Genomic DNA, 24082 nt, shown 5'->3' with positions numbered 1-24082 from the left:
CTACACCACTGTTTCTGAATATTCCACCGTGACCCGATGGAAGCTAAACTTAGCTACAGCTGCTGTGTGTGTGTATTTATCTGTCTTCAATAGGGCACAGTGATGTCAGGATGGATATGTGGTGAAATGCAGTGGTATGTGGCCCATTCAAACTGTAGGATTTGAAGGTTTAGGTCATGATTAAAGTGAGTCTGCATTGTCGTGCTCCTGAGTTCTACCTAAACCCCCTAAAAATTCCTATTACATATGCACATAATTCAAAAATAATTACAGCTGGAGATACCAGAGTTCATTCCCCCCCTTCAGGCACTGCAAGTAATGTGAAAACAACACTCCAGGCTACATTTTCCATCACAGTAAATGGGAAGTTTTAATTTGGTTTTGTCAGAGTTTCAGGTTGAGCAGACTATTTCTTTTTAAAATCAGTGTCACACTCTGTTTACTGCCAATCTCCTGACACCCACATGAAAAGACCAGAAGTCTCAGCCAGGATATAATCCATTTTAAATATGTCACCCTGAAAACTACTGTCATGTCCTGTCGGTGTGCTTAGGCAGTCTTTGTTAGCGAATATACCCAAGCTGTCAACTCCACCAGGAAGATGATATTTTCTTCTAAAGGACAAAGTCACAAGACTAATGTCAAGTGCTAAGGTGACATACGCACATGAACAAAGCAAATCAGCAATTACAAAGTGAACATACAAAAGAAACATTTCAAAATAGGATAACAAAGGTCATCAGGATTACGAGGTTATTAATGGTTAACCAATAAAAACCAGCAAGTCAAAAAAAATATTTCTTTTTTTCTGGAACTGTGGTTCTCTGTGCTCTGTGCTTCTTTTGGGGTCCCCCTTTCTGTGATTGGTTCCCTTTGGTCTCGCGCTTCCTTCATCCCCTGCTACGCCTCCATAACCTATTATGTTGATCAATTGTTCTCTTAATTCTTCAAACTTGGTTCAACCTATCATGTTCGGGACTCTCTAATCAAAAGGATTAGCCTAATTATTATTTATGTGTGTAAGCGTGTTTTTGCATTTACCCCTCTGTACTATAAGCCATTCCTATAAGCTTTTGACCTCCACATGACTGAGTAGAAACTCCTATGAGCACGATTGCAATGTGTTTATAAACAATCATTTATACATATATAATCTTCAATGTTATTCACTTGGGTAAACAGCACTTTTGACACCCTTTTAAGAAGCTCTCTTCTTCTCTTATCTGATCACAAACAAGTGCAAAGTTTCCAAGCAAACTGTCTTAACGTCCTGTTATCTGTCTCTGCAAGCATTTTGTTTTTACATTGACCTTTTACTACACTCTGTCACCTTTCACTTATTCTACTAAAAAAAATCAAAGAGAAAACAAAACAAGGATTTTCAATCAATTAAGTTTAAGCATAAAAGCAATTACTTATGAGTAAGTTTTATCATAGCTAAATTATCAAACACCCAGAAAGTCCTAACATGATCATAAAGCCCCTTATTTCAACTTAAACCCCAAATCCCCCCTTCCTGACACACTTTATGTGTCACTAGCAAACACGTTAAAATGATCTGGTGGTTTGTCTATGCACTTAAAACACCTCATAAAAGTGTCATAATTTTTTTTATTTCATCACAGTAACATTAAATTTATATCCATAAACCTTTAGTTGTGTATGATACATGGTTTCGCCTCAACATTTTAACAGTAACATTACAGTTATACTCTCAAAATCTATATTAGGACATGACATATTGGCCTAAACCCACTCAGCAATGGGCTAAAATTACCCTTTTCTTCATTTATCCAGCTGTAGGTCTTTAGAAATCTCATTTCTTATTACACAGTTGGTTAACATTACAAACAAACCAAACAATACTGTAGCGTCGGCATCTATCAGTAATATTAAGACACTTGCACTCCTGTTGTCTTTTGCTATAACAGATGGAGGCATAAGTGATAAACTAAGTTTGGACAGGATTTTTAGAACCTTTTTGATTTATTGCAGTGTTTTTTCAAGACATTTTGGGAGACATCACAATAAACAACAAACGTATGATTATTTCCCCCAAAAGCAGTACAGCTGACCTTAAACCCCACATACAACATTAACAAAGGAAACATTTATTATTGTATCAATATAAAGTATCAATATAAATCAGTGGTGAACAGCTGAAGTGTCGCCACAGAGTTTATTTGTTGCTGAGATGGATTCCTCGAATTTATATTCATTGTCAATAAAATGTCCTTTTTAACCATCTACTTAACAGAAAAGCAGATAATATGCTAAACAGTATGTTGTAATTGTAACACAAGTCACTCACTTCTAAAAGTCCAGGTAAATGGTATATTATCTGAAGCAAGACTGTCAAGAATATTTGAAATTGTTGTATAAATTAGGATTTAATTGGAAAGATAAATAAATATTTCTGTTAAACTACTGATTGGAGGAGAGTTTATAAAAACTGAGGCATTAGTATCTCCAAACATGTTGGGATTGGGGTTGTATTTTGCCATTCTTCAGAGTCAGTGGGCAAGTCTGTGTCTATGAAGATTATCTGCTTTCCTCTCCGCCTGGCTGGAGAATCCTGGAAGAAAACAGGCAGATAAAGGCATGGTGAGCGATTTTCTTTGGCTGCTATCAGCCGTCTCAGAGCTGCCGACCTCTGACAGACTGTCTGTGACGTTCTAGACGATGAAGAGAAGGCCAGTTTACTACTGGTAGCTGAAATATAGAAACATTCTCATGCGCAATTAGCGATGCTGACCCTTCAAAAAGCCTGCCTCATATTCTTGAAGTAATAAACAAGAAATCCATTTTTCCAAGTTTTGCTTTGATTTTTTGTCTTCGGCTAATGTTGGTCAGAGATTTGCTTCTCAGCTCTTGGCCAAAAGTACTTGGACAGCCATACTTTTCTCTACTTCACATCTGGGGTTCTGTTTTGTAAATTGAGGCCCATTCGCTCCTGTAAAGGAAATTCATAATGCTGCTGTAAACAATGATAATTTAGTTAATAAAGTGATCCAACTCTGTGCCAGCAGTTTTGGGAAATTTCCGGCCTGTTTCAGCAAGGCAGTTTCCCCATGCATGAAGCCAGATTCATAAATAAAAGCGTTTGCCAGTTTTGAGTGGAACTTCGTGTCCACAGTCCTGTCCAATGCTTTTTGCACAGAGCAAATCCCTGCAGGCAGCTTCCAAAATCTTGTGGAAAACCTTTCGCCAAAGAACCTAGGCAGTTTTAGCAGCAGATTAATATCCACAACTCTGGGAAAAAATGGTAAACAAACACAGATGGGTTTGACTTTCAGGTGAACACTGGAATGAAAATTGCTAGAGGTGCTGTATCTGTGTCTCCATAGTGTGTTCTTTATAAACTGCATAAAGAACTGATAAACAATAATAACAATAATCATGATAACAGATGTATGAGGATAGTGTTTATATAGTTTATGTAGATGCAAGCTAATAAATATCTATGAACTTCTATTATGAAACCAGTTTAAATTTACATTCTTTTTCTTTTTCCCTTGTGCAGAATACTAAACAGCTAGTACGTGGCTGCTGTTGTTGTTGCTGTTTGGAATAATTTTCCATGTTAAAACTTAAACCAGCTTCTGCTTTTGTTATTCCATCTCTTCTCTCCCTCATTTAGAACACCTACACAGCACACCCACGTGGCTTGGGCTGGGCACAGCAGCCGCAGTGCTTGGATATTGTGGTTTCTGTGTCCCGCTGGGAAAGTTGCAGCACAGACTGCCACTCAGCGCTCACACTCATTTTCTAAAACACACACACACCCATAAAGTATAAATATAGCATCTGACTCAACCTGTCCAGCCCCCACACACACAGAGGCATCAACACACACGATGCTTGACCCAAAAGGCTGAGCGGCCCACACTGACTCCATGTGGTGAACTGCAACTACTGCAAGTAATTATTGCGTATCCTCACCAGCACCATACAAATAGCACACATTTACAGAGATATGAGTAGACCAATTTGAGTATCCGGTTAGGGTACGATGTAAAAGATATACAATAGCACCATTTGTTCTCTTACCATGCATCAAAGAGACATACTTTAGCTAATATCAGTGTGTGCAAAGTTGAGGTAAAAAAGTAAAAATAAAAATAAAGCAGCGCTAAATATTTATTAAAAGACACTATATCACAGACTGTAATTGTTGCAAGATGCCAGTGTGACTTTTTAACTCTACATATCTTTGCTCTAGACAAAGATGTGTTTGATATTCTTACAGGTGTCTCTCGTGGTCATTCATGAACTCTTCAAACAGTTTGGAGACATTGTCAACTCTGCACATAACCCTTCTTATATAGTGGTTATATAGTGAGGATTCTCATATTAAACACGGTCAGAGTTTCAAGTAGTAAGGGTCAGCATGAGTCCAAGTAAGCTCAGGCTTCAAACTGCTCTAAACAGTTGGCCTCCAGCTGTTTTTTTTTCTGCTCTTGGCCCTTTGTGATGTTAGTGAGAGTGGATCTCCCTAATATGGTTACCTCAGGCACATAGCTCCCATCCACCTGCTCCAACTGTGAAAGTTTGTTCACTGCTTATCCATTCTTTAATTAGCCGCAGTGACCGACAGCTGGCTACACTAGGAGGAGGTTAAAAAAGCGGGGATTAAACCCTAGAAACCTGAACTGCTTCAAGGAGAAGTATTTTGTTTAAAAACAAATCTCAGAATGCAGCTCAACTTTCAGCTAGGCTAATGCTAAAAGATGAAGATCTATAAAAAGCTATGTAGACAAGTGAATAGCTGAAGGTGTAATTAGCTTTATGTCGCTGAAATGATGTGTTGTATTAATATTCAGGCTGAATGGCTTGTGACCACTGTTTCATGGAAGAAAAATAGCGTATTTAAATTTAACTAAGCAACTCTTGTAAGCTGATTTTAATATGGTAAAAGTGACCATGAGCACTTGGCAACTGCAGAAAAGCATTATGCTATACGTAACTCTGTATCCAGTGTTTTCAGGCCAGTCAGCATTTCAGAAAATTTCCCTCACCTATTAAAAGGGACGCTGTTTTATAGAGCTTGTGATTAAAAGACTAAATCCACTGTTTTATACCACAATTACAAGGTAATGAGCATAATATTTACCAAATGGAAAAAATCTCCTATCATCTTCATTTTTGTGGATGTTTGCGTTTTTCACTCTCATCTTCTGGGTCAGATTCTCAGAAGCTGCTGATTCAAGACTGCTTAATTATGTTTTCTAGGAGGTTTACAGTTTGTTTTATGACTCTACAAGAAGTAACTTTTGTTTGCAGAAACAAAGGCAGCCAAGTGCTGACTTCAAGGAAAGGTGGCATTAAAGGAAGAGGACAGTGGATTAACTGAGGAGTTGCACCAAGACAGATGTAAACCTACTCTGGTAGAGTCCAAGAATAAAAGTACAGAGCTAGAAATGAGGTCAAGTTTACCCTAACTTGCAAAACCACACTCAGTAACACTTTCAGATAGCCTCAATAAAACTGAATATTAAAACCCCAATGAATGTAGGATTTACTGCGAGACTTAGTTTGACCTAGATGTACCAAACAAAACAGTCTACTTCTATTAGATCTAATTCCGAAAGGATTGTACAAAGAAATCTTACCAATAATTGATGCATTCAAGGTAGCTGTAACGAAACCACTACTGTAAAAAGCCTTTACTTGACCCAGCTGTCTTTGTTAATTATCTCCAACCTTCCTTATTTCAAAAATTCTTAAATTGCAGTCCTGTGAGACCTCAGTGCAGCATTTGATACAGTATCACTGACCACAGTATTTTACTACCGAGATTAGGATATGTTAAAGGAAATGTACTGTCTTCACACACGAAAGGGAATTTTGGAGTTCCACAGGGTCCTGTGCTGGGTCCAGTATCATTTATCAAACATGCTTCCCTTAGGCAATATTTTACAAGGCTGTTTTCTTGCATTATTTAAGATTTAGGACCTTGCATAATCTAATCAGAAACAATTTGTCTCAGAGTGATACTGAAAAGCTAGTTCACAAATTAATTTGTAGATTGTTTTAAAATTTACCTGAAAAGACATTTGTTAATCCAAAACACTATAAGGAGAGTACTGACAAGGACACGTATATTTCTCCTACATTAGCTTATCTTCATTAAATTACAGTCAAATTTAAAATCATTATCCTTACATACAAAATCTTCAATGATCCCATCATATCTTAAACACCTCCTAGTACCATATTATCCTAACAGAGCACTTTACAGGCTTGCTTATAGTTTTAAAAGTAGAATGGGAGGCAGAGCCTTCAGCTTCCAGGACTCTCTTCTAAGGGAATCAGTTCCTAGTTTGGATTTGGGAGACAGACATCCTCTCTACTTCTAAAAATAGACCAAAAACTTTACTTTTGATAAAGCTTATTGTTAGGGCTGGATCTGAGCCACTACTGCTGCTGTGGGACTTTGTGTGGTGGACTGAGCACTTCTTCTCTCACGTTATTTCACTCCCCACATGTTTACATACCGCTGCAGTGTGTCAGAGTTTTGTCTTCTCTCTCTCTCTCAGCTTGTGTTTTCTCCTGTCTGCCTTTGCTTTTTTTCTTTCCCCTCAGTCAACAACCAGTCACAGCAGATGACTGAGCCCGTTTGTATTGCAGGTTTCTTCCTGTTAAAAGGGAGTTTTTCCTTCACAGCTTCACAAAGTGCTTACTCGTAGGATTTTATGTTGGGTTTTCTCCAGAAATTTGTATAGTCTCTTCCTCCTATACAAAATGCATTGAGGTGACAGTTGTTGCAATTTAGTGTTATATAAATAAACTTGAATTAAATGAAAAAATCTGAATTGGACAGGAATTGTAGACATGTCTCACATGTTAACTGTGGAGGACTTTAACCTTAGTATTCTTCACTTTTTCTCAGTAACATCAAACACAGTATGCTTCTCTGTCTTTATATGTACACTTTTGTACATACATGTACACGTTTGTCACGTTAGCAAATGATTGACTTTTTTCTTGCACTCAAACTGGATTTGCATCCTCCACAAAGTATTTGCAGTATTTGTGCTTCCTTTCAGTAGTTTGGTTGCGATTTGCATCTTTTAGTCTGGACTTTATAAACCCAGCCTATCTACATCACGCATCACACAAAAGACCTGCATTAAATATCAAATATTAAAATAAGCAGCTGTTACATAGTATCGATGGAAACTTTAGTGCTGTCAGGAAAGGGTTCTGATAAGTACGCATATTACCAGGTAAGGGACAAGTAGAAATTGTATAAATGGCCCCTATTTTGAATTTAAGCTCCTTATAACTCAATGCACAACCATACTTGCAAGCGTGATTGAAATCAAACTTTTTACTGTTTTTAGGTACTGTGTACCTACTCAAAAATTAAAGCTACAATACTATTGGTACTGCATTTTATTTAAAATATAGTTTTAGTGTTTTTCTTCCTGGTTTTGGGATTTTTCCTTTTAAAGATTACATTAAAAATTTAACTTTATGGAAGTTTAGAGATTAACTTGCACATCCTATATAATATTTTTAGAAAATAATTTTCCTTTTTATAGTGTATTGATGAAGTTTTATTTTCTTTGGAATCTTGCAAAAATGAAGGGAACTACAATCAAACCTACATGTTACTCCTTGGTGACCCATCGTAGTTCACTCTTGGCGTTTTGTATCTCTGAAAGGTTAACAGCAGGCCCAGGTAGCTTCACTGCTCCTGGCAATTTCTTCTCCTCTGGTGACTGGGCTGCAGCGCTTGGAGGTGAAGGATCCTGATTTAAAAAAATAAATTGTGTGTGAGGTGATGGCAGCATTGCTTTTACCTATATTTAAAGAGAAACTTCATCATCTTATAAAGGGACAGATTGCAATGGAAGCTGCTGCTTAAGATGCCTATTCATAACAATGTGAGCTTTTAGGAAAGGCCTTAAAGAGACAGCAGCAAAAACTACCTGTGTCCGCTAGAGTATAAACTGAAGAGCCTCATAGAAGGCCAATATAAGATAAGTAAAATAAGAATAAAAAGGTGTAGCTAGAAAGTAGCTTTCTAGTTCCTTTTTAATGTCAATTAAATGCAGTTCTCAGGAAATTAATTTTGTAGTTTTTTGTTATATCTTATATTATACTATATTGTGTTATAAAGTGATCACAAAATAAAATCTGCTTAGAATAAGTAAACAAAGTTAAGGAAATGTTTCTTTTATTGCCATGCCACACACTACAGCATTTATAGCCCAAGTTAATTTGCAAAGCTATTCCCTAGATTGGCCTTTTAAATATGTAAAACTCAGCAACACATACACAGTAGTTAGTAAGAAATGCTAATTGTACAATAAAAGCTTACATTAGAAGCACAAAAGTGGAATAGAGCCAAACTAGGAAATGTCTGAGTTTATTTTTTTCGTTTTCAAGACGATATTAGCATACATTTGTATCCATATTCAGCTCATTTGGGTCAGGAAAATTCAAGTTGTAAATATATGCAGATCCCTGAGGTGGTCATGCGTATGTTGAATTTACAATTTAAATGTGACCACATTGTGGGTGGGGGGGGGGGGGGGGAAGCATCAGCTCCACAAGCTGGCACAAGCTGTGTCTGTCTTGCCCACTGGCATTAAGGTGTGGGTAGAGTGGGGATGAGGAAAATGCAGACCAGTGGACTGGGTGTGAAATGTGTTATCTCACCTCTTCTGTTTCTACTGTGTCCTCTCTCCTCTTGACAGGATGTCCCGCCCCTGGACGCAGAGCTCCCATCGGGATGTTCAAATTAGCCTGAATGACAGCAAAAACAGCCAATGAGACCCTTTCAACACTTGATACTCAACTGTCTGCGGTGTGTGTGTGTGTGTGTGTGTGTGTGTGTGTGCGCGTGTTCAGGCTTCTGCTGTTTCCTCAAAACCCAATGTTTTGATTATGACCACTGCTTCCTTGTTATCATCATGTCCCTAAAAAGAGACTTGTGTTTTTATGAAAATTGGGAGAGACATGCTTAAACATAGACAGACAGACAGACAGACACACACGCACACACACACACACACAAACATACACACACACACACAGATAAGAACGATCTACCTGCTAACTCGATGTTCTACTGCTGCCTGCCCCAACGTCCAACCACCTGGATTTGATGTGTTTTGTATTTGTACTGTAATGTATTGTATATAAGCTCACATTGTACAGCTGTACAGAGTGAGAGTGTGATGTGTGTTAACGATGTCTGTGGATGTTGTTCTATGAAAGAGTTATATATTTTACAGACGTTAAGGTTTTGAGATTGGTGAGGGAAGGTAAATCGCCTCATTCGCAGCATGTTTGCTGATATGTTTGTATCACTGTAACGTTGCTTTGGCTGGAATCGTTTGTTGTCTTTATGCTTGGCGTGCCGTCAGCATTCATGTCCTTGCACACCACTGGCACAACCCAAAGATTAAAGGAATATTTCACCCCAGAATGAAAATTCAGTCATTGCGCTTCAAAATCCATTTTCAAGAAAACAAAACCACATGCTGTAATTCAATCTGAGCCTCCCATGCATAGGAAGAAAATGTTTATTGCAGCTCAGGCTTTTATTTTTCCACCAGCCATTAAAAGATCATGAACTTTGAGAGCAAACCAGTAGATTTACCTGATTTATTTGGATACGAAAATGCCCAGTTGATCCCCATAAACCATCTCAGTTTCAGTTTATCTTTGTAGTTATGTAGTTTTGTTTATGTATTTGACAACAATAATTTTAAATGTCCACTAGTATCAGCTTTTCCCCCCTGACTTCCTGTGACAGTAAACTTAACAGCTTTAGACATTTGGGCAAAGCAGACCAAGCATACACATCTCAGTAACCTGATTTTCTCTCAAATTTTTAAAGAAAAACAACAAAACTATTAAAACTATTAATGATTCAAGTAAGTTACTCCCAGTAATTTGACGAAAGAAAGTAATATAACATGAAGTGACATAAAGTCAGCCAACTAGACTGAGCTCCTACATAACATGGGGACTGAAATTTTAAGGCATTTGCCACATTTGGCCAGCTGGAAAATCATTATAGAAACTCATGTTTAACTTTTACGATTAATGAATTGAGGTTTAGATAAACATGAATTAAATATTTATCTGATTGCAAAGTTAAGTATACAGAGTTCTAAGTTTAGAAAACATGTGATTTGGCATGTTCTCTTTTGTTCAATACCTCTTCAGTACAGCACAGAAACACATGCAAGATATAATATAACACTTAAACAGCTGATTAAGAGGTTAAGTCTGTGTTTTAACCTCATATGTTTCCCCTTGCATGTACAAGTCTTTCATTCATTCCTCATAAAGTTTAGATCCAAGATATTTTCTACTCATCATTTTAATAATTCTAATAGTCTTAGCAATAACCAGGCAAGAAAACACTGGTAAATTCCACATTTTGTAGGGGCACAGCTGTTGCATAAAGTAGAGTGTATGTGTGAACTTTCGCCAAACAGCTTATGCAACACACGTCAGACCATTTTTTATCTAAATAACAGCACCAACGCTCCAAACCTCTACTTATTTATCACCATTAACCTTGTTGCTAACCACATCCACATATACAGTATGTGAAGTAGAAGTGTGAGAGAAGCTGTCTGAGACGATACCCTATAAAGTCAACACTAGCTGTGAGTCTGGGAAGAGGCTGAGACTGAACTACAGTATACCTCCGCATTTTGATTGATTCTGTTAATGTTTTTTGAAGGTGAACTAATCCTTTAAGCTTGCCTGCTGACTAGCTGTTGTTATAACTTTATGTGAACATGAAAGGAAAGCCTAGATAAGAAGAAAGACCTCAGTATCTGACAGGTAAATGGAAGAAAAACAGACTCACAGACTAATCCTGTTGAGAGAAAAACAAACAAACATACAAATAAGCTCAATAGCCAGACTTCTTGTTACTTCCACATTGTAGTACCATTATGTCTGTATTATATAGGAATATGTTAAACTGAATTACCAAGCCGAGTTTAAGACTTGAACTACAGATTTGATTTAATTTACTTGACTGTCAACTGTTTTCAAAAGCTTAACAACTGAATTCCCTCAGACAGCCTCTGGTTTCCATTTCTTGCGTATGTGTTTTTAAAGTTGCTTTCTTAGTCAAACTGTTGCTGCTCTCTGAAGCAGCTGTAAACAGAGCCTGTTGTGAAAACCTGCTTTTACTGATGCTCAGCTGACTTAGTACTTTACCCCTATAATATTCTCGCATTTATGCTGGCCTTTCTGATTCCACATCATCTTCTTCCTTTTACATGGTTGCTAATGCTCCTGAATCTCTGGCAACCCGTGAGGTTGAAATATTAGGGCAACATGGAAAACGAAGGTGCCAAAGCCACTTGAGGGTGGCTTCAAAGGTGATTCATTCCCTCATAGAGTTACATGTTTAACATGGTCAACTTTAGAGCACTAATAAACATTTGCACCCTGGTATAGAAAACTCCTGTAGTGTTTTGGGTCTTTCGAGCTAATTCATCCATTCATAAGAGCTGTACAGAGTTTTTTTATTTGTTTGTTTCTTTTTTCAAGTAATTCTAATATTACAGGTATAGGTAGCATGCCAGTCATAGATAGGCAACCAGATGCTTTCTGCAAGGCTGATCTCCATTAATTTAAGTCATGACAAGGACCTGTCCACTTTATTAGTGTTGTCGGTGCCTTCAAAGCATTTTAATTTAATAATGTGGTCCACTGTGTGCGGTACAACAAATCTGTTTGGTGAGTGAAATCTTAGTACTTATTAGTCTTTTATTTAACAATAATTAGCAGGTAAGTATGTCTGTGTACAGCTTATGAGGGAAGTTTGCTAATCAGAATCAGAATACTTTATTGATTTTGATTTTATTGATTTTTTGAGGCATTTTGTAATATAGATATCTAACAAATATTATGGTTTGCTATGTGGTTTATCTATTAATGGCCAATTACAAAAATGTCTTTGTCCCACTTTTTGTTAAGTTAAATTCTAGTGCTATATTTGTATTTTACTTGTATGCACCAATACAGCCTATGGTTGCAGCTTGAAGGGTGCAAATGTTTCTCTGTAACCATGTCTACCAAGGCATTTGTCATTATCACGCTTATTCTGTAACAATGCAAAATTTCCCTATGGGTTCATTTTAAATGTCTTTATTCAAAAAAACACAGAACATGTTTAATTTACAACCTTTTATCCTTATTTGCAAACTGATTTTGACTACATTGACTTTGTATAACCATCATCTTTACATGACTATCGTCCATGCATGTGTTGGCTCTTCCCAAGATCTTTGTTCCTTGACATTGAATTGGCAACAGGTTGCAAATAGACATCCTGAAAGTTCTAGACTTGTCTTACAGACTAAGAGGAGGCTAAGGACAAAAGTTTAATTTAAAAAAAAACCACCTAAATGCAGAAAATCATCATCTGATGGAATATTAAAGGGTATTTAGGCAATAATTAATAAATGGAAAACAATAGCTGTCTGCAACCACCTTTTGAAAATGTTTGAAGCTAAAGCAATTAAAAGATTTGTTATTGATGAGCTAAAACGTGCAAAGCTGCTGACACTGAAGTATAAAGAGGTTTTTATCATCCAAACATTTATAATGTGAAATCGCATTGCTTTTTTTCTTTGTGATAAAGTGATGATGGACTCTTTGGTGGAAACTGAACTGTGAACCTCATGGTTGTACTGTTAATAAAAAAAGAAACTCTGTTCTGATGCCTATCCCATGGTTAGACGTGAAAATGAGCACAATGAGAAGTGAGCTGAGGGAGGAAACACACAGAAAGCCACCAACACAAAGAAACTGCTCTGCATATGTTCGCCTTGCTAAAACCCTGCACTAACAACGCCTTGATAATGTATATGCACAGTTTAAACTCAGCATTTGCCTTCGTGAATAAATACTTTAATGTGGAAACCTGAATTTGTCTTTATTGAGGAGCAGGAAGAGTTACTGTGCATTTCAGTTGTCTTCTATTCTGCCTTTACTTTTGTAAAGTTAATATCATGCAGGAGGTAACACACAACCTTTTGAAGACACATCCACCTTACTGTGCATACAGATGGAAAAAAACAAACTTTTACCTGAAGGGCCTTAACGTTGGTCGAAGGTTTGGACATAATCCCCCTGGTGAGTCCGCTGACCTGCAGGAAGCATAGATCACAGACATTCAGGTGTGTTGGATCTTTGTTCTGTGTACTTGTGAGCGTGTGTATGCATGTTGGGGGCACTGGTACTCAGTTCCTGTGGTTTTCACGGCCTGGGATACCATTTCAGTTGCTTAGCGACTCTTGGGGAGTTAAGCAGGCAGAGGAACTGTTCTCTGAATCATTCATGAGAGGGAGACAGAGTGACTGCCAGTATAAAAGTACCTCAATTTCACTTTTGGGATGACTTTTGGATTGATGTAAAGGTAAAATAGAAAAAAAAGGCAAAATAGAAAAATTTCTACTACTACTGTCAAATTTTTTCTTGGATTCTGTAGTTTGGTAATGTAACACGGTACACAGCAGTGTGAATGATAAACGTCACTTTTGTACAGTTTTTATTGCTATAAAGTTGTAGCTGAAGAGGGAAACTCTTCAAAATTCCAGTGTGCTGCTTCACCACCTTTACTGCTATGAACTTTTTTCAGCCAAATGTATTTATATCACAACACGAGCAGAACCTACGACAGAAACAGCTGTTTTACCGGGGCGAGCAAGGCACGTATTGGTTATTTAGTGCAATCTAAAAATAGACATCAATTAAAGTGTAGGAAATTGAAAGCAATCTTGCTCCTTTCATCTCAAACAATGTTGTGTGTTATAAGCTTATCTTATTGTGTGTTTCCACTATCTTTTCAATTACTGCCATGTGTGGACATAGCTGTCACTGCGTCTTTAGTGGCTGGATTAACTCTAACTCATTCTTACAGTCAAGAAAGCTGCACCCCACTTACAAACCAAAAATTCCCATTGGTGCCACCAAATTGTTTGCGAAGTGGTAAAGCCAATGTGTGACCCACTTGACACTGCGACATAGACTGTAATATAGAGTGGTAAGTTTAGGTAAGAGTAGTGAGTAATATAAAAAACTAACCAGCACCTACCAGTTTTAATATAAAATTCTTTATTAATATAAAAATTGAAATAAAAATCACTTTTATATAAATGAATAAAAATATGGAAATATGAAATTGTACACATGGAGTAATTTCAAATTGAATCTTTATTACTGCAACCCATACAGTACCGTCCTGGCCCATTAGGGGCTGACATTTTTGGAATCTCTGCTCTAGGACATGGACATCTTCATGGACATGTCCATGTCCTGTTAAAAAGGATTAACCAAAAGAAAATGCTAAAAACAATGTATGTCTATATCCTAATCAGTTAAACTGAAATTAAGACAAATCAAAAAGTCTAAAAGGAAGAAAATAGCCTGAATGTAGTTAACACTAGCAGTGGGTTTTTATCCCATGTAGGTCAGAGTCTATATGCTTGTACTGAACGAGGTTATGCTCCTGTCTAGTAGTTAGGGCCGCTTTGGAGTAAATGGATGCATATCTATCAGCAGCATAGACAGTTGCAAGTAGTGATGGTCTGACTGTGTAACCTTCCACTACAATAGTGCTGTACTTTGATGTCATTACTTATTCACAAACCAGTATTATTTGTTCACTAATAATTGGTTCACTAATATCTCACGTCCTCCAAAGTTGACTGACTCCTATAAGAAAAAACAGAGAAGTCACTAAAGCCTGTTTAGATGGGGTGAAACTGAGCACTCTGGTAATCTAGGAAGTGAAGCGTACTAGCGCATGTTTAATGTTGTATAAGGGAGTATGTTAACCCAGATGATGGTTTTCCAAACCAAATATGGTTGAGATTAGAAGTAAGCTAAACCAAAATTTCTTAACCCAACCAAACAGCAATTAAAAATAAAACTTTAGTCTCCTTGTCAAAGGTCAAAAATCTGTCTTTGTTTCCTCCACCTAACAATCATTCGTTCTTGAAGTAGAAACACGTCTGTGTGTCTTTTAAGGATCACTTACATGGGTCTTTTCAAATGGAACAAAAGTGTCTCTCACCACTTTGCAGTTATTTTTTACTTGCTCCCCTCCTTTTAACTATAAATAAACTACAAATCCACTCCAAGCAACAAGTGGTTAACTATCATTAAAGTTTCCACGGCCTATTTATCTTATCTCCTAGTAGCTACGAGGGCCAGATGTCGACTGGTTTCTCCAATGTCCTTGGTACAACAAAACGAAAGAAGGAAAAAGCTTTTCTGCCCTTGTGAGTAAAAACATGGACCCCGCTGAAATACACAGTACACGCATTTCCACTACGTGATGATATTAATGTTGGCTGCCCGTAGCAGCCGCCTCAGTGACGCCACACTGCAGAGTCTGAAAAGCCCTTTCACTTTGCACACTCATGTCTGTCATGCAACGAGGCAAAGAGGCACAGGTGAATATATTATTTATGCTTTCAGGTTTTTTAAACCAGATGCAACACAGTGGTATGCCAGTTTATTTCATGAAACCTGTGAAAAAGTCTGTATGCCTGCATGTTTTTGCTTGAACATCAATAAAACTTTAAAGAGGTGCAGCTGTGCATATAGGTTTGTCTCACTTTGATTACAGATATGAAACACAAGAACAGTTTCAAACTCATGTGTGAAATACCAACATAAATAATGCATAAAACAATTCATTCTAACTTTAAATAAAATTCTTTCCTTTCTTGCCAAGAGTGTAACAGAAAGATCAAAGCCGCTCCTAAATCTGTACGCTTAATATTTAATAGGAGATGATTGGCTTAGCATAAAGTCTGATTCTGCAAAGTGAAAACATTTTGAGGTTTCATGGACTTTAGACTTTCATGGCTGGAAACCTAAGAATTTCCAGTGATTGCTAAGGTAGGCTGACCTTGGGACACTGACACTGTATCTTGCATCCCATTCAAATCCTTCAAATCCTCCTCTTTCTCCAAATAATGAATCACATAAGGTCATTTTATTTCCCAAGTTGCTGGCTGTTGATTTATTAAGAATAAATGCAGTACATCAATTGCTGAATAACCAAACTCAATAAAGAATTTGGCTTAAATTTTTCCCTGCCATACTCTGAGTTCTCCTTAGAAACTTACATAATAATCCTTTTAAAAGCCACAGAAAGCTGAATGACTTTGACAGTAATGCCATCAACTGTCATGCCAATAAAAACACAGCACATAGACATAACATTATGTAAAGGAGACTGAACTTACCAGTCGATGAAACAACTCTTTCTTCTGATGCTTGCTTTTTTACACCCACTGCTCTTGTTTATTTGACTCCTCACGCACTATTTGCCTGTCTTCTCTCCATCTCTTTCTCTTCCTTTCTTTTCTCTCCTTCTCCCTCTCCCTCTTTCACGCTCACTAGCTCTCTCTCTCTTTGCCTTGTAAGTGGTAGGAGGATTCCTCTCATATCTGGGATTTGTTCTCACTATAAATAGACGAGTGATACACAGAAGGGACCTGCTTTCTATCTATGCTCACATGGACACACACAGCGACGGACCAAAACACAGTCAAACAGACGCACTGAGCACTGGAAACAGCTTAATTTGCATAGATTTTAAAGGGTTCTTTTTTTAAAACTACATTTACAAGATTAGTCAGGAGCAACAAAACACATTTAACTCCAAGACCATAGTGACTTTAACACTTTTTACATGTATTAATTCATAATCCACACTCATTTTAAAACTCTTCAAATAAGATCCAAAAGTTTTTAAATTTTTTAAATGCAGACCACTGAAATGCAGCACCGTCTGCATATATGATGTTTACATATTTTTAAGCTACAGTGAGATCTTTGTAAACTTAAAAAAGATGATTTTTCTCGTACCTGACTGGGCCAAACACCATTTAAAAATCTGATGCTTTAACCATGAACCAATCAAACACAATGTTGCCAGCTTCTGTTATGGCTGCTTTTATGATATTTGCTGATGCAAACATTTACTTAAGTTATATTTACAGGGAAATAATGCGAAATAGATTCAGGGCATTTCAGCATGAACCAGAAGCTCTCATATATTGTAATGTTCTGATTGACAAAAAATAAGGGACTCACGTTAGGATCAAACTTAATTTTTAAAAATTACGATCCAGCTTGTCTGCCAATGTAATTCAATCTCATTCAGCAATATTTATGATGACTTGATCCCTAATTTCAAATTGCTTTTAAGGTTTTAAACAATTGCAGAAAAATGCTCCAGTTAAGAATGAACCATGAAACTGTCTGCTAGATTATCGGATGTTCATTCGTTCATAATGAGAAGTGAGGTCACTGATTTAAGCATTTGGATTTTTTTTAATCTACTCATGTAGCAAAATGTTCCAAAGAGTAAAATAATTTCACTGCAGCTTCATTCAGAAAATAAAACATTTTACTCATGAAACTCAAATCTATCTGTTTATATGGCATTCAGAGATGAGATGCATGGTAATTTTTAGCTCTTCATCAAACCCTGACACTTGAGTCCCGAAAACACCCTTTCCTAATCTCAGTGACTAAAATGGGACTGGCCTATTTCTACCCCGACGCACACAAACACACAGAAAGAAGCAGTCATGCTGGTATATCTGCGTTTATACACTGATGTACAACCAGAAGCCCAGAGGAGACCTGTGATCCCACAGAGTTAAAGGTGCGCATGTGGCTATGAATGAGTGTGTGCTTTCTTACCTCCTGGTGTGCGTAGCTGCTCTGCCTTGCCTGTGCGCTCTCTGAGGTCCTCTTCGGCTACCTGACCTGTTTCCGCTTGTCCTGATTGGCTTGCGAGACAGAAAACTCCTCCCAGAGTGGAACCCGACCCAGCATCAGAGAAGTAAAATGAGTTTCAGCCTCTGTGCGTCTGTGTGTGTGTTTGTCTTTATTACATTGTGGGGACAAGGACCTGTTAGCACAGTCATGGGGTGGGAACCAGAATAAGTATGGGGACCAAAGAAAATAACTTTTATATTTAATCAAATTTTTTAATTACAAAATACCTGACAAGTTCCCAGAATGCGGTTTCTAGTCTGGTCTAATTTTTCAGTGCTTTACAACCAGCAGAAAAGTTAGATCCCACGATGCAAAGACAAGGATAGGTGTGTGTGTGTGTGTGTGTGTGTGTGTGTCCGTGTGTGTGTGTGTCCGTGTGTGTGTTTATGTGTGTGCACTTCTGTATGTTTGAAGTCATTATGACACATTCAACCTACCTTTCTCTCTGGATGTGTTCTTCAAATGAGGCTGTTCACATTTATTGCAGCAAAGCACAGCGATCGTCAGGCTTGTTACACTGACCTGTTGTGTCCCTGGGTAGTAAAATGAAGAGGCTCAAACTGAAAGCTTGTTATATGTTTCAAACTATGCAAATGCAACCCACACACACAGGTCTCAACTGTTGGGAAGGACCGTCCTGGTCTATTATAGATAAACACTTTCATCACTGAATGTGTTTATTGTGTTGTTGCAGAGATCGGGTTGGTGGAGCCCAGAGGAGGGAAAATCCAAGGCATAACATTTCTCGACATGATCTGATTAATTGCAAATTGGCTGTATAAAGTACAAAGATCAAACATGACTGAATCTTGTGGTGCAGGAGAAAGTCAAAGAACTTTTTATGGATATGTAACGATGAGGTTTTTGTCAAGTTGTTTTTTCTGCCTTGATAGAGCAGTCTGTAAAAAGTTCTACAGTATTGTGAAAAAGAAAGTAGACCTAAAGGATTTAAAAGCTTGCAGAGAATTTTGGCCCACTAGTTTTTACAGTGTTGTTTCAGTTGATTGGGGTTTGTTGGGATTTGTTTATGCACAACTCTCTTAATAGTCACCACAGCATTTCATTCGGGTTGTATTCTGAACTTTGACTGAGCCACTGGAACACCTCGATTCTTTTCTTTCTCAGCCATTCTGTTATAGGTTTGCTGCTATGCTTCGGGACTGTTGAACTGTTGCATGAACCAGTTTCAGCCAAGCTGTGCCAGCAGTACTGCTACAGCTTGGCACATTTGAGTCTAGAATACATTAATTTTCGATTCAGTTGGTACAAGATGCCCAGTTCCTTTGGTTGAGACAAAACCCCGTATCATCACCCTTCCACAACTGTGCTTGTCAGATGAGGCGGTCGTGCTGATATACTGTGTTTGGTTTTCACCAAACGTGGTGCTGTGCATTATGGAAAAATATCTCCACTTCATTCAAAGGACATTTGAAATCTGGTGGTTTGTTGTAAACACAACCTTGCAACCAAGTCGTGCAGGTTTGTTATTTTTCAAAGTTCTTCTGCTTTTATAGATGTGCTTAAACTTGCTGATGATCAGTTAATCGAATGCATTTGATTAGCAGCTTCTGGCTGCTACTTACACACTCAATTCCTCTGGATTGTACTTAGTTTTCCAAAGAACTGCATGGAGTCCTGAGAAAATATTCTTTTGCACAAATCTATAATTGAAAGACTTTGAGTATTATTATAGAAAAAACAACTAGTAGCAGAGCACTGGGGTCATATTTCCTTTTTGTGTTGTAATTTTAGTTTCTGGATTTTTTATCTTGGAGCTGGTCCAGCCAGTCACTAGTCGCAAGTCCCTCACTTTTAAACTTTTGACCAGCCACATGCTTATGAAGGCCATTAAGCTCAACACGGCAATATAAAAGCAAGATGGCACACACTGAAACCCCCCCCCCCCCCCTCCCCGAAGATAACTGAAAAAACAAACAAGCAAACTCTACAGGTGGTAACTGCAGCATCTAATAGATATTCAATGTATTGCATAGAGCTAATTGTATTTGGGTGTTGCTTTTGGCTTTTGGTTATAAATGTATCATGAAGGAAGTGAGAAGGTGTGGCTAATGTGCTCATTTGTTTTGGTCTGTGCTGTGGCTCTGAAGTTGTTTATGCTGTATATCACCTTTAAAACAAAGAAAACCTGTGGAAAAGTATCATCATTCAATAATGGGAATACTGTAGAGCTCAATCAATCATTCATTTCACCTGAACAAAAACCCCATCAAATATGTTCTTTTTTTTTTCTCCATTGAAAACATTTACCTTGTTGGAAATCCAGAATCATGCTCCCATAATAATACAGACTCTGTTGATAATTTTTTTTAATGGGAAAAGTTTAAATGTTGTTTAAAAGGCATCTGCTAGTCCAGTGTAAGGTTCAAAGTCTGACAATCCAAGGTGACTTAAAGGTGATCGAGTTATTTACATAGTCCTGAGGAATAACCATTTACATATTCCTCAGGACTATGTAAATATCTTCCAAACTAACCTAGAAATGCCAAAAGGAAGTTTATTTCATAGGCAAATAATGAAAAAAGGAGCTTTACAAACAATATAATCTGCCTGTCTGTGGATAAAATAAATACACCATGGTGTGTATAATCGGTATCACTAAGCGCACAACCACAAACTGTTGCCGCAGGGCCTAAAAGGAGATAAATGTGGCTGTGGCAAAGTTTGATATTACTTACTTTAAGAGTAAAACCTCATAAAGGAGGAGGTAAACTGAAATTGGGGTTTAACCTTTTAGAGGGGGGTTTATTGCACCCAAATAGACAGTTTTCATCTGCAGCTGTGTCCTCATTAAGCTCAAATAACACAGTTATTCTGAAAGGCTGAAGGCTCTGTAGGAACTGATGTACAGCAACATGTTGGCCTTTATCCACAAGCAGTTTTATGTTCCCTTGGCCACATTTATGGCTTAATGAGTCAGACTGGGAGCTTATTTTCTTGTTGCGCCTGACTCTGGCAATCCACATTTATTGGTTTCCTTTTACCCCCATTGACCTTTTGGCAGGATGAAATCTAATATCCAAAAACAAACTTTCATTTTTGTGTCTGCAGCTGAGCCAACTGATTATGCAATTCTCCATTTTTAGGGTTACAGCTCTGTGCCCTATATATAGTAAGCACTGGGACAATCCACTGTGAATTGTTTTTTTTGTTTTTTTTTTAATTTACATTTAAAAAATTCTCTCTATCAATTTCTGCCATTTAATTTATTTCTTTTTATATGTAATTTCTATAATTATATTTTTTACTTCTTTACTAGTATTTAGAATTTGTGAATTTTTAAAAATACTTTTTATTTTTTACTGCAAATGTAATTATTTTTGTTTTAATTTTTTAAATTAGAAATTTGTAAAAACTACCCAAAATGAAAAGTGAGATGCTGCAGTTGAACACCTGATGGCGCAATATTGGCAGGGACAAAAGAAAGTGTCGAAGAAGAAGAAGAAGAAGAAGCCGGAGTTTTGTCGCGCAGTGCTGACACTCCTTCCGATTCACGGCATTCGTGAAATCAAACCTTTCTGTTTGCAGTTCACCGTAAGTGACGGCATTTTATGGCAGCGTTGGACGCTAATGACGGCGGCCAGCTGCGTGACAAACGGCGGGCAGAGAGAGTGATGAAGGCGGCGCGGTGTGGAGTCCTGTAACGGCTGCACCATGATCCCCGTGTCCCTGCTGGTGTTTGTGATGGCAGGCTGGTGTGCTGTCTATCTGGCGGACACGCTGCTCAGGGTGAATATTTGCCTTTTTGTTTTTCTTCCTGCTCAGCAGTCTGTCAGCTAACGCACGTGAATGGATTTAACCATTAGAAGGTTTGAGCTGTGGGCACTCGTGTAAACAGGCCAGAGCAGCCCTGGAACCGCTGGAAACCCCGCTATTAAACACATTACGGCCATTACTTCACAATGTCTGTCCATGAGATGCGTTTAATGCTTAAAGTGAGCAGAAAATGTGGGAAATATAAGACCCTGTCTATCTTTAAATGCTATCAGAGTAAACTATAAGCGAGTACCTGCAGTAGTGTAGAGTATAACTCAGGATTTCCATGTATCCTGGAAAACCTGGCAACCTAGAGATCTGCTCTCTAACCCTTAAAATTTCGTGGAATTACAAAGCAAAACACAAGTAAACAAGGAAGAAGAGAGTCCAAAGGTGCAGCGCAAAAAGATATTAAAATCAGGTACAAACAAAGAGGAAAGTGCCATTCACAATAAAAACAGCAGGGGATAATTATACAGTGGGGCAAAAAAGTATTTAGTCAGCCACCGATTGTGCAAGTTCCCCCACTTAAAATGATGACAGAGGTCAGTAATTTGCACCAGAGGTACACTTCAACTGTGAGAGACAGAATGTGAAAAAAAAATCCATGAATCCACATGGTAGGATTTGTAAAGAATTTATTCGTAAATTAGGGTGGAAAATAAGTATTTGGTCACCTCAAACAAGGAAAATCTCTGGCTCTCACAGACCTGTAACGTCTTCTGTAAGAAGCTTTTCTGTCCCCCACTCGTTACCTGTATGAATGGCACCTGTTTGAACTCATCATCTGTATAAAAGACACCTGTCCACAGCCTCAAACAGTCAGACTCCAAAGAGCTTTTGAAGGACACCAGGAAAAGTATTGTAGACCTGCACCAGACTGGGAAGAGTGAATCTACAATAGGCAAGCAGCTTGGTGTGAAAAAATCAACTGTGGGAGCAATCATCAGAAAATGGAAGACACACAAGACCACTGATAATCTCCCTCGATCTGGGGCTCCACGCAAGATCTCATCCCGTGGGGTCAAAATGATCATGAGAACGGTGAGCAAAGATCCCAGAACCACACGGGGGGACCTGGTGAATGACCTGCAGAGAGCTGGGACCAAAGTAACAAAGGTCACCATCAGTAACACACTACAACGGCAGGGAATCAAATCCCGCAGTGCCAGACGTGTTCCGCTGCTGAAGCCAGTGCATGTCCAGGCCCGTCTGAAGTTTGCCAGAGAGCACATGGATGATACAGCAGAGGATTGGGAGAATGTCATGTGGTCAGATGAAACCAAAGTAGAACTTTTTGGTATAAACTCAACTCGTCGTGTTTGGAGGAAGAAGAATACTGAGTTGCATCCCAAGAACACCATACCTACTGTGAAGCATGGGGGTGGAAACATCATGCTATGGGGCTGTTTTTCTGCCAAGGGGACAGGACGACTGATCCGTGTTAAGGACAGCATGAATGGGGCCATGTATCGTGAGATTTTGAGCCAAAACCTCCTTCCATCAGTGAGAACTTTGAAGATGAAACGAGGCTGGGTCTTCCAACATGACAATGATCCAAAACACACCGCCCGGGCAACAAAGCAGTGGCTCCGTAAGAAGCATTTGAAAGTCCTGGAGTGGCCTAGCCAGTCTCCAGACCTCAACCCCATAGAAAATCTGTGGCGGGAGTTGAAAGTCCGTGTTGCTCGGCGACAGCCCCAAAACATCACTGCTCTCGAGAAGATCTGCATGGAGGAATGGGCCAAAATACCAGCTACTGTGTGTGCAAACCTGGTAAAGACCTATAGTAAGCGTTTGACCTCTGTTATTGCCAACAAAGGTTATGTTACAAAGTATTGAGTTGTATTTTTGTTATTGACCAAATACTTATTTTCCACCCTGATTTACGAATAAATTCTTTACAAATCCTACCATGTGGATTCATGGATTTTTTTTTTTTCACATTCTGTCTCTCACAGTTGAAGTGTACCTCTGGTGCAAATTACTGACCTCTGTCATCATTTTAGGTGGGGGAACTTGCACAATCGGTGGCTGACTAAATACTTTTTTGCCCCACTGTAGCATTATTAGTGTGGAAGCACATTCAAGGATTAGTGAGAAAAAAGAAAGAAAATTTGTTATTAACCTATTTTTTTTAAAACTGAGACATCCATCAGGGCATCCGTCCACTTATTAGTTTTCATTAACTGGCTATCCTAATTAGTGTTGCAGGCCTGCTGGATCCTATCCCAGCTATTAGTCATATATTTCGACTTCAAAAAACTATAACTGGGTGAGCAAAATTGAATTTATTTAGGATTTTCTTGACTCGACACGGGGTTTGGTTAAATGACCCTTAGCAAGTTGCAGTTGAATCAGACACTTTTGCTAGCCAAAAGTATATCCCCATGTAAAAACATGTAACATCTTGTCAGACCTAAAGATACAGAGGAGCCAGTGAATGAGGCTTGTAATATCAACATCTGCTCAATTTCAGCTGCATTTTGAACAGTGTACAGATGAGTTA

The 24082-nt window shown here is 38.2% G+C and overlaps 2 protein-coding genes across 3 annotated transcripts in view; one reads left to right on the top strand and one right to left on the bottom strand.

The window, feature by feature from the left end:
• Nucleotides 1–344: 344 nt before the first annotated feature.
• smpx (small muscle protein X-linked) lies at nucleotides 345–17813 on the bottom strand. Of its 2 annotated transcripts, none has more exons than XM_085286725.1 (5): nucleotides 17722–17813; nucleotides 13083–13142; nucleotides 8671–8757; nucleotides 7614–7757; nucleotides 345–2575 (listed from the first exon to the last, which is right to left on the bottom strand). In XM_085286725.1, the coding sequence occupies exons 2-4, from the start codon at nucleotides 13116–13118 to the stop codon at nucleotides 7617–7619; spliced, it is 264 nt and encodes an 87-aa protein (XP_085142851.1). In that variant the 5' UTR covers nucleotides 13119–13142; nucleotides 17722–17813; the 3' UTR covers nucleotides 345–2575; nucleotides 7614–7616. The 2 variants fall into 2 exon arrangements, with proteins under 2 accessions (XP_085142851.1, XP_085142850.1); XM_085286724.1 differs by lacking the exon at nucleotides 17722–17813 and adding an exon at nucleotides 16254–16410.
• Nucleotides 17814–21236: 3423 nt separating this feature from the next.
• The window catches only part of mbtps2 (membrane-bound transcription factor peptidase, site 2), a 28454-nt gene continuing 25608 nt past the window's right edge, over nucleotides 21237–24082 (top strand). Inside the window, exon 1 of the mRNA XM_085286723.1 lies at nucleotides 21237–21546. Within this exon, the coding sequence (XP_085142849.1) occupies nucleotides 21472–21546 (75 nt within the window). The 5' untranslated portion in view covers nucleotides 21237–21471. The remainder of the gene's footprint in view (nucleotides 21547–24082) is intronic.

This window comes from Mchenga conophoros, linkage group LG9, assembly GCF_057382185.1.
Source record: "Mchenga conophoros isolate Kocher_MC1m ecotype Shallow Benthic linkage group LG9, M_conophoros_male_GT1.1, whole genome shotgun sequence".
Taxonomy (NCBI): Eukaryota; Metazoa; Chordata; class Actinopteri; order Cichliformes; family Cichlidae; genus Mchenga; species Mchenga conophoros.
This window is presented reverse-complemented; position numbering and strand designations above follow the sequence as displayed.

Excerpts from the sequence above, each read along its gene's own strand:
- smpx (XM_085286725.1), bottom strand. The coding sequence starts at position 13,118 with ATGTCCAAACCTTCGACCAACGTTAAGGCCCTTCAG. Across the intron at positions 8,758-13,082 it reads CCAACGTTAAGGCCCTTCAG|GCTAATTTGAACATCCCGAT; the intron begins GTAAAAGTTTGT and ends GCTGTCATTCAG. Across the intron at positions 7,758-8,670 it reads ACACAGTAGAAACAGAAGAG|GATCCTTCACCTCCAAGCGC; the intron begins GTGAGATAACAC and ends TTTTTAAATCAG.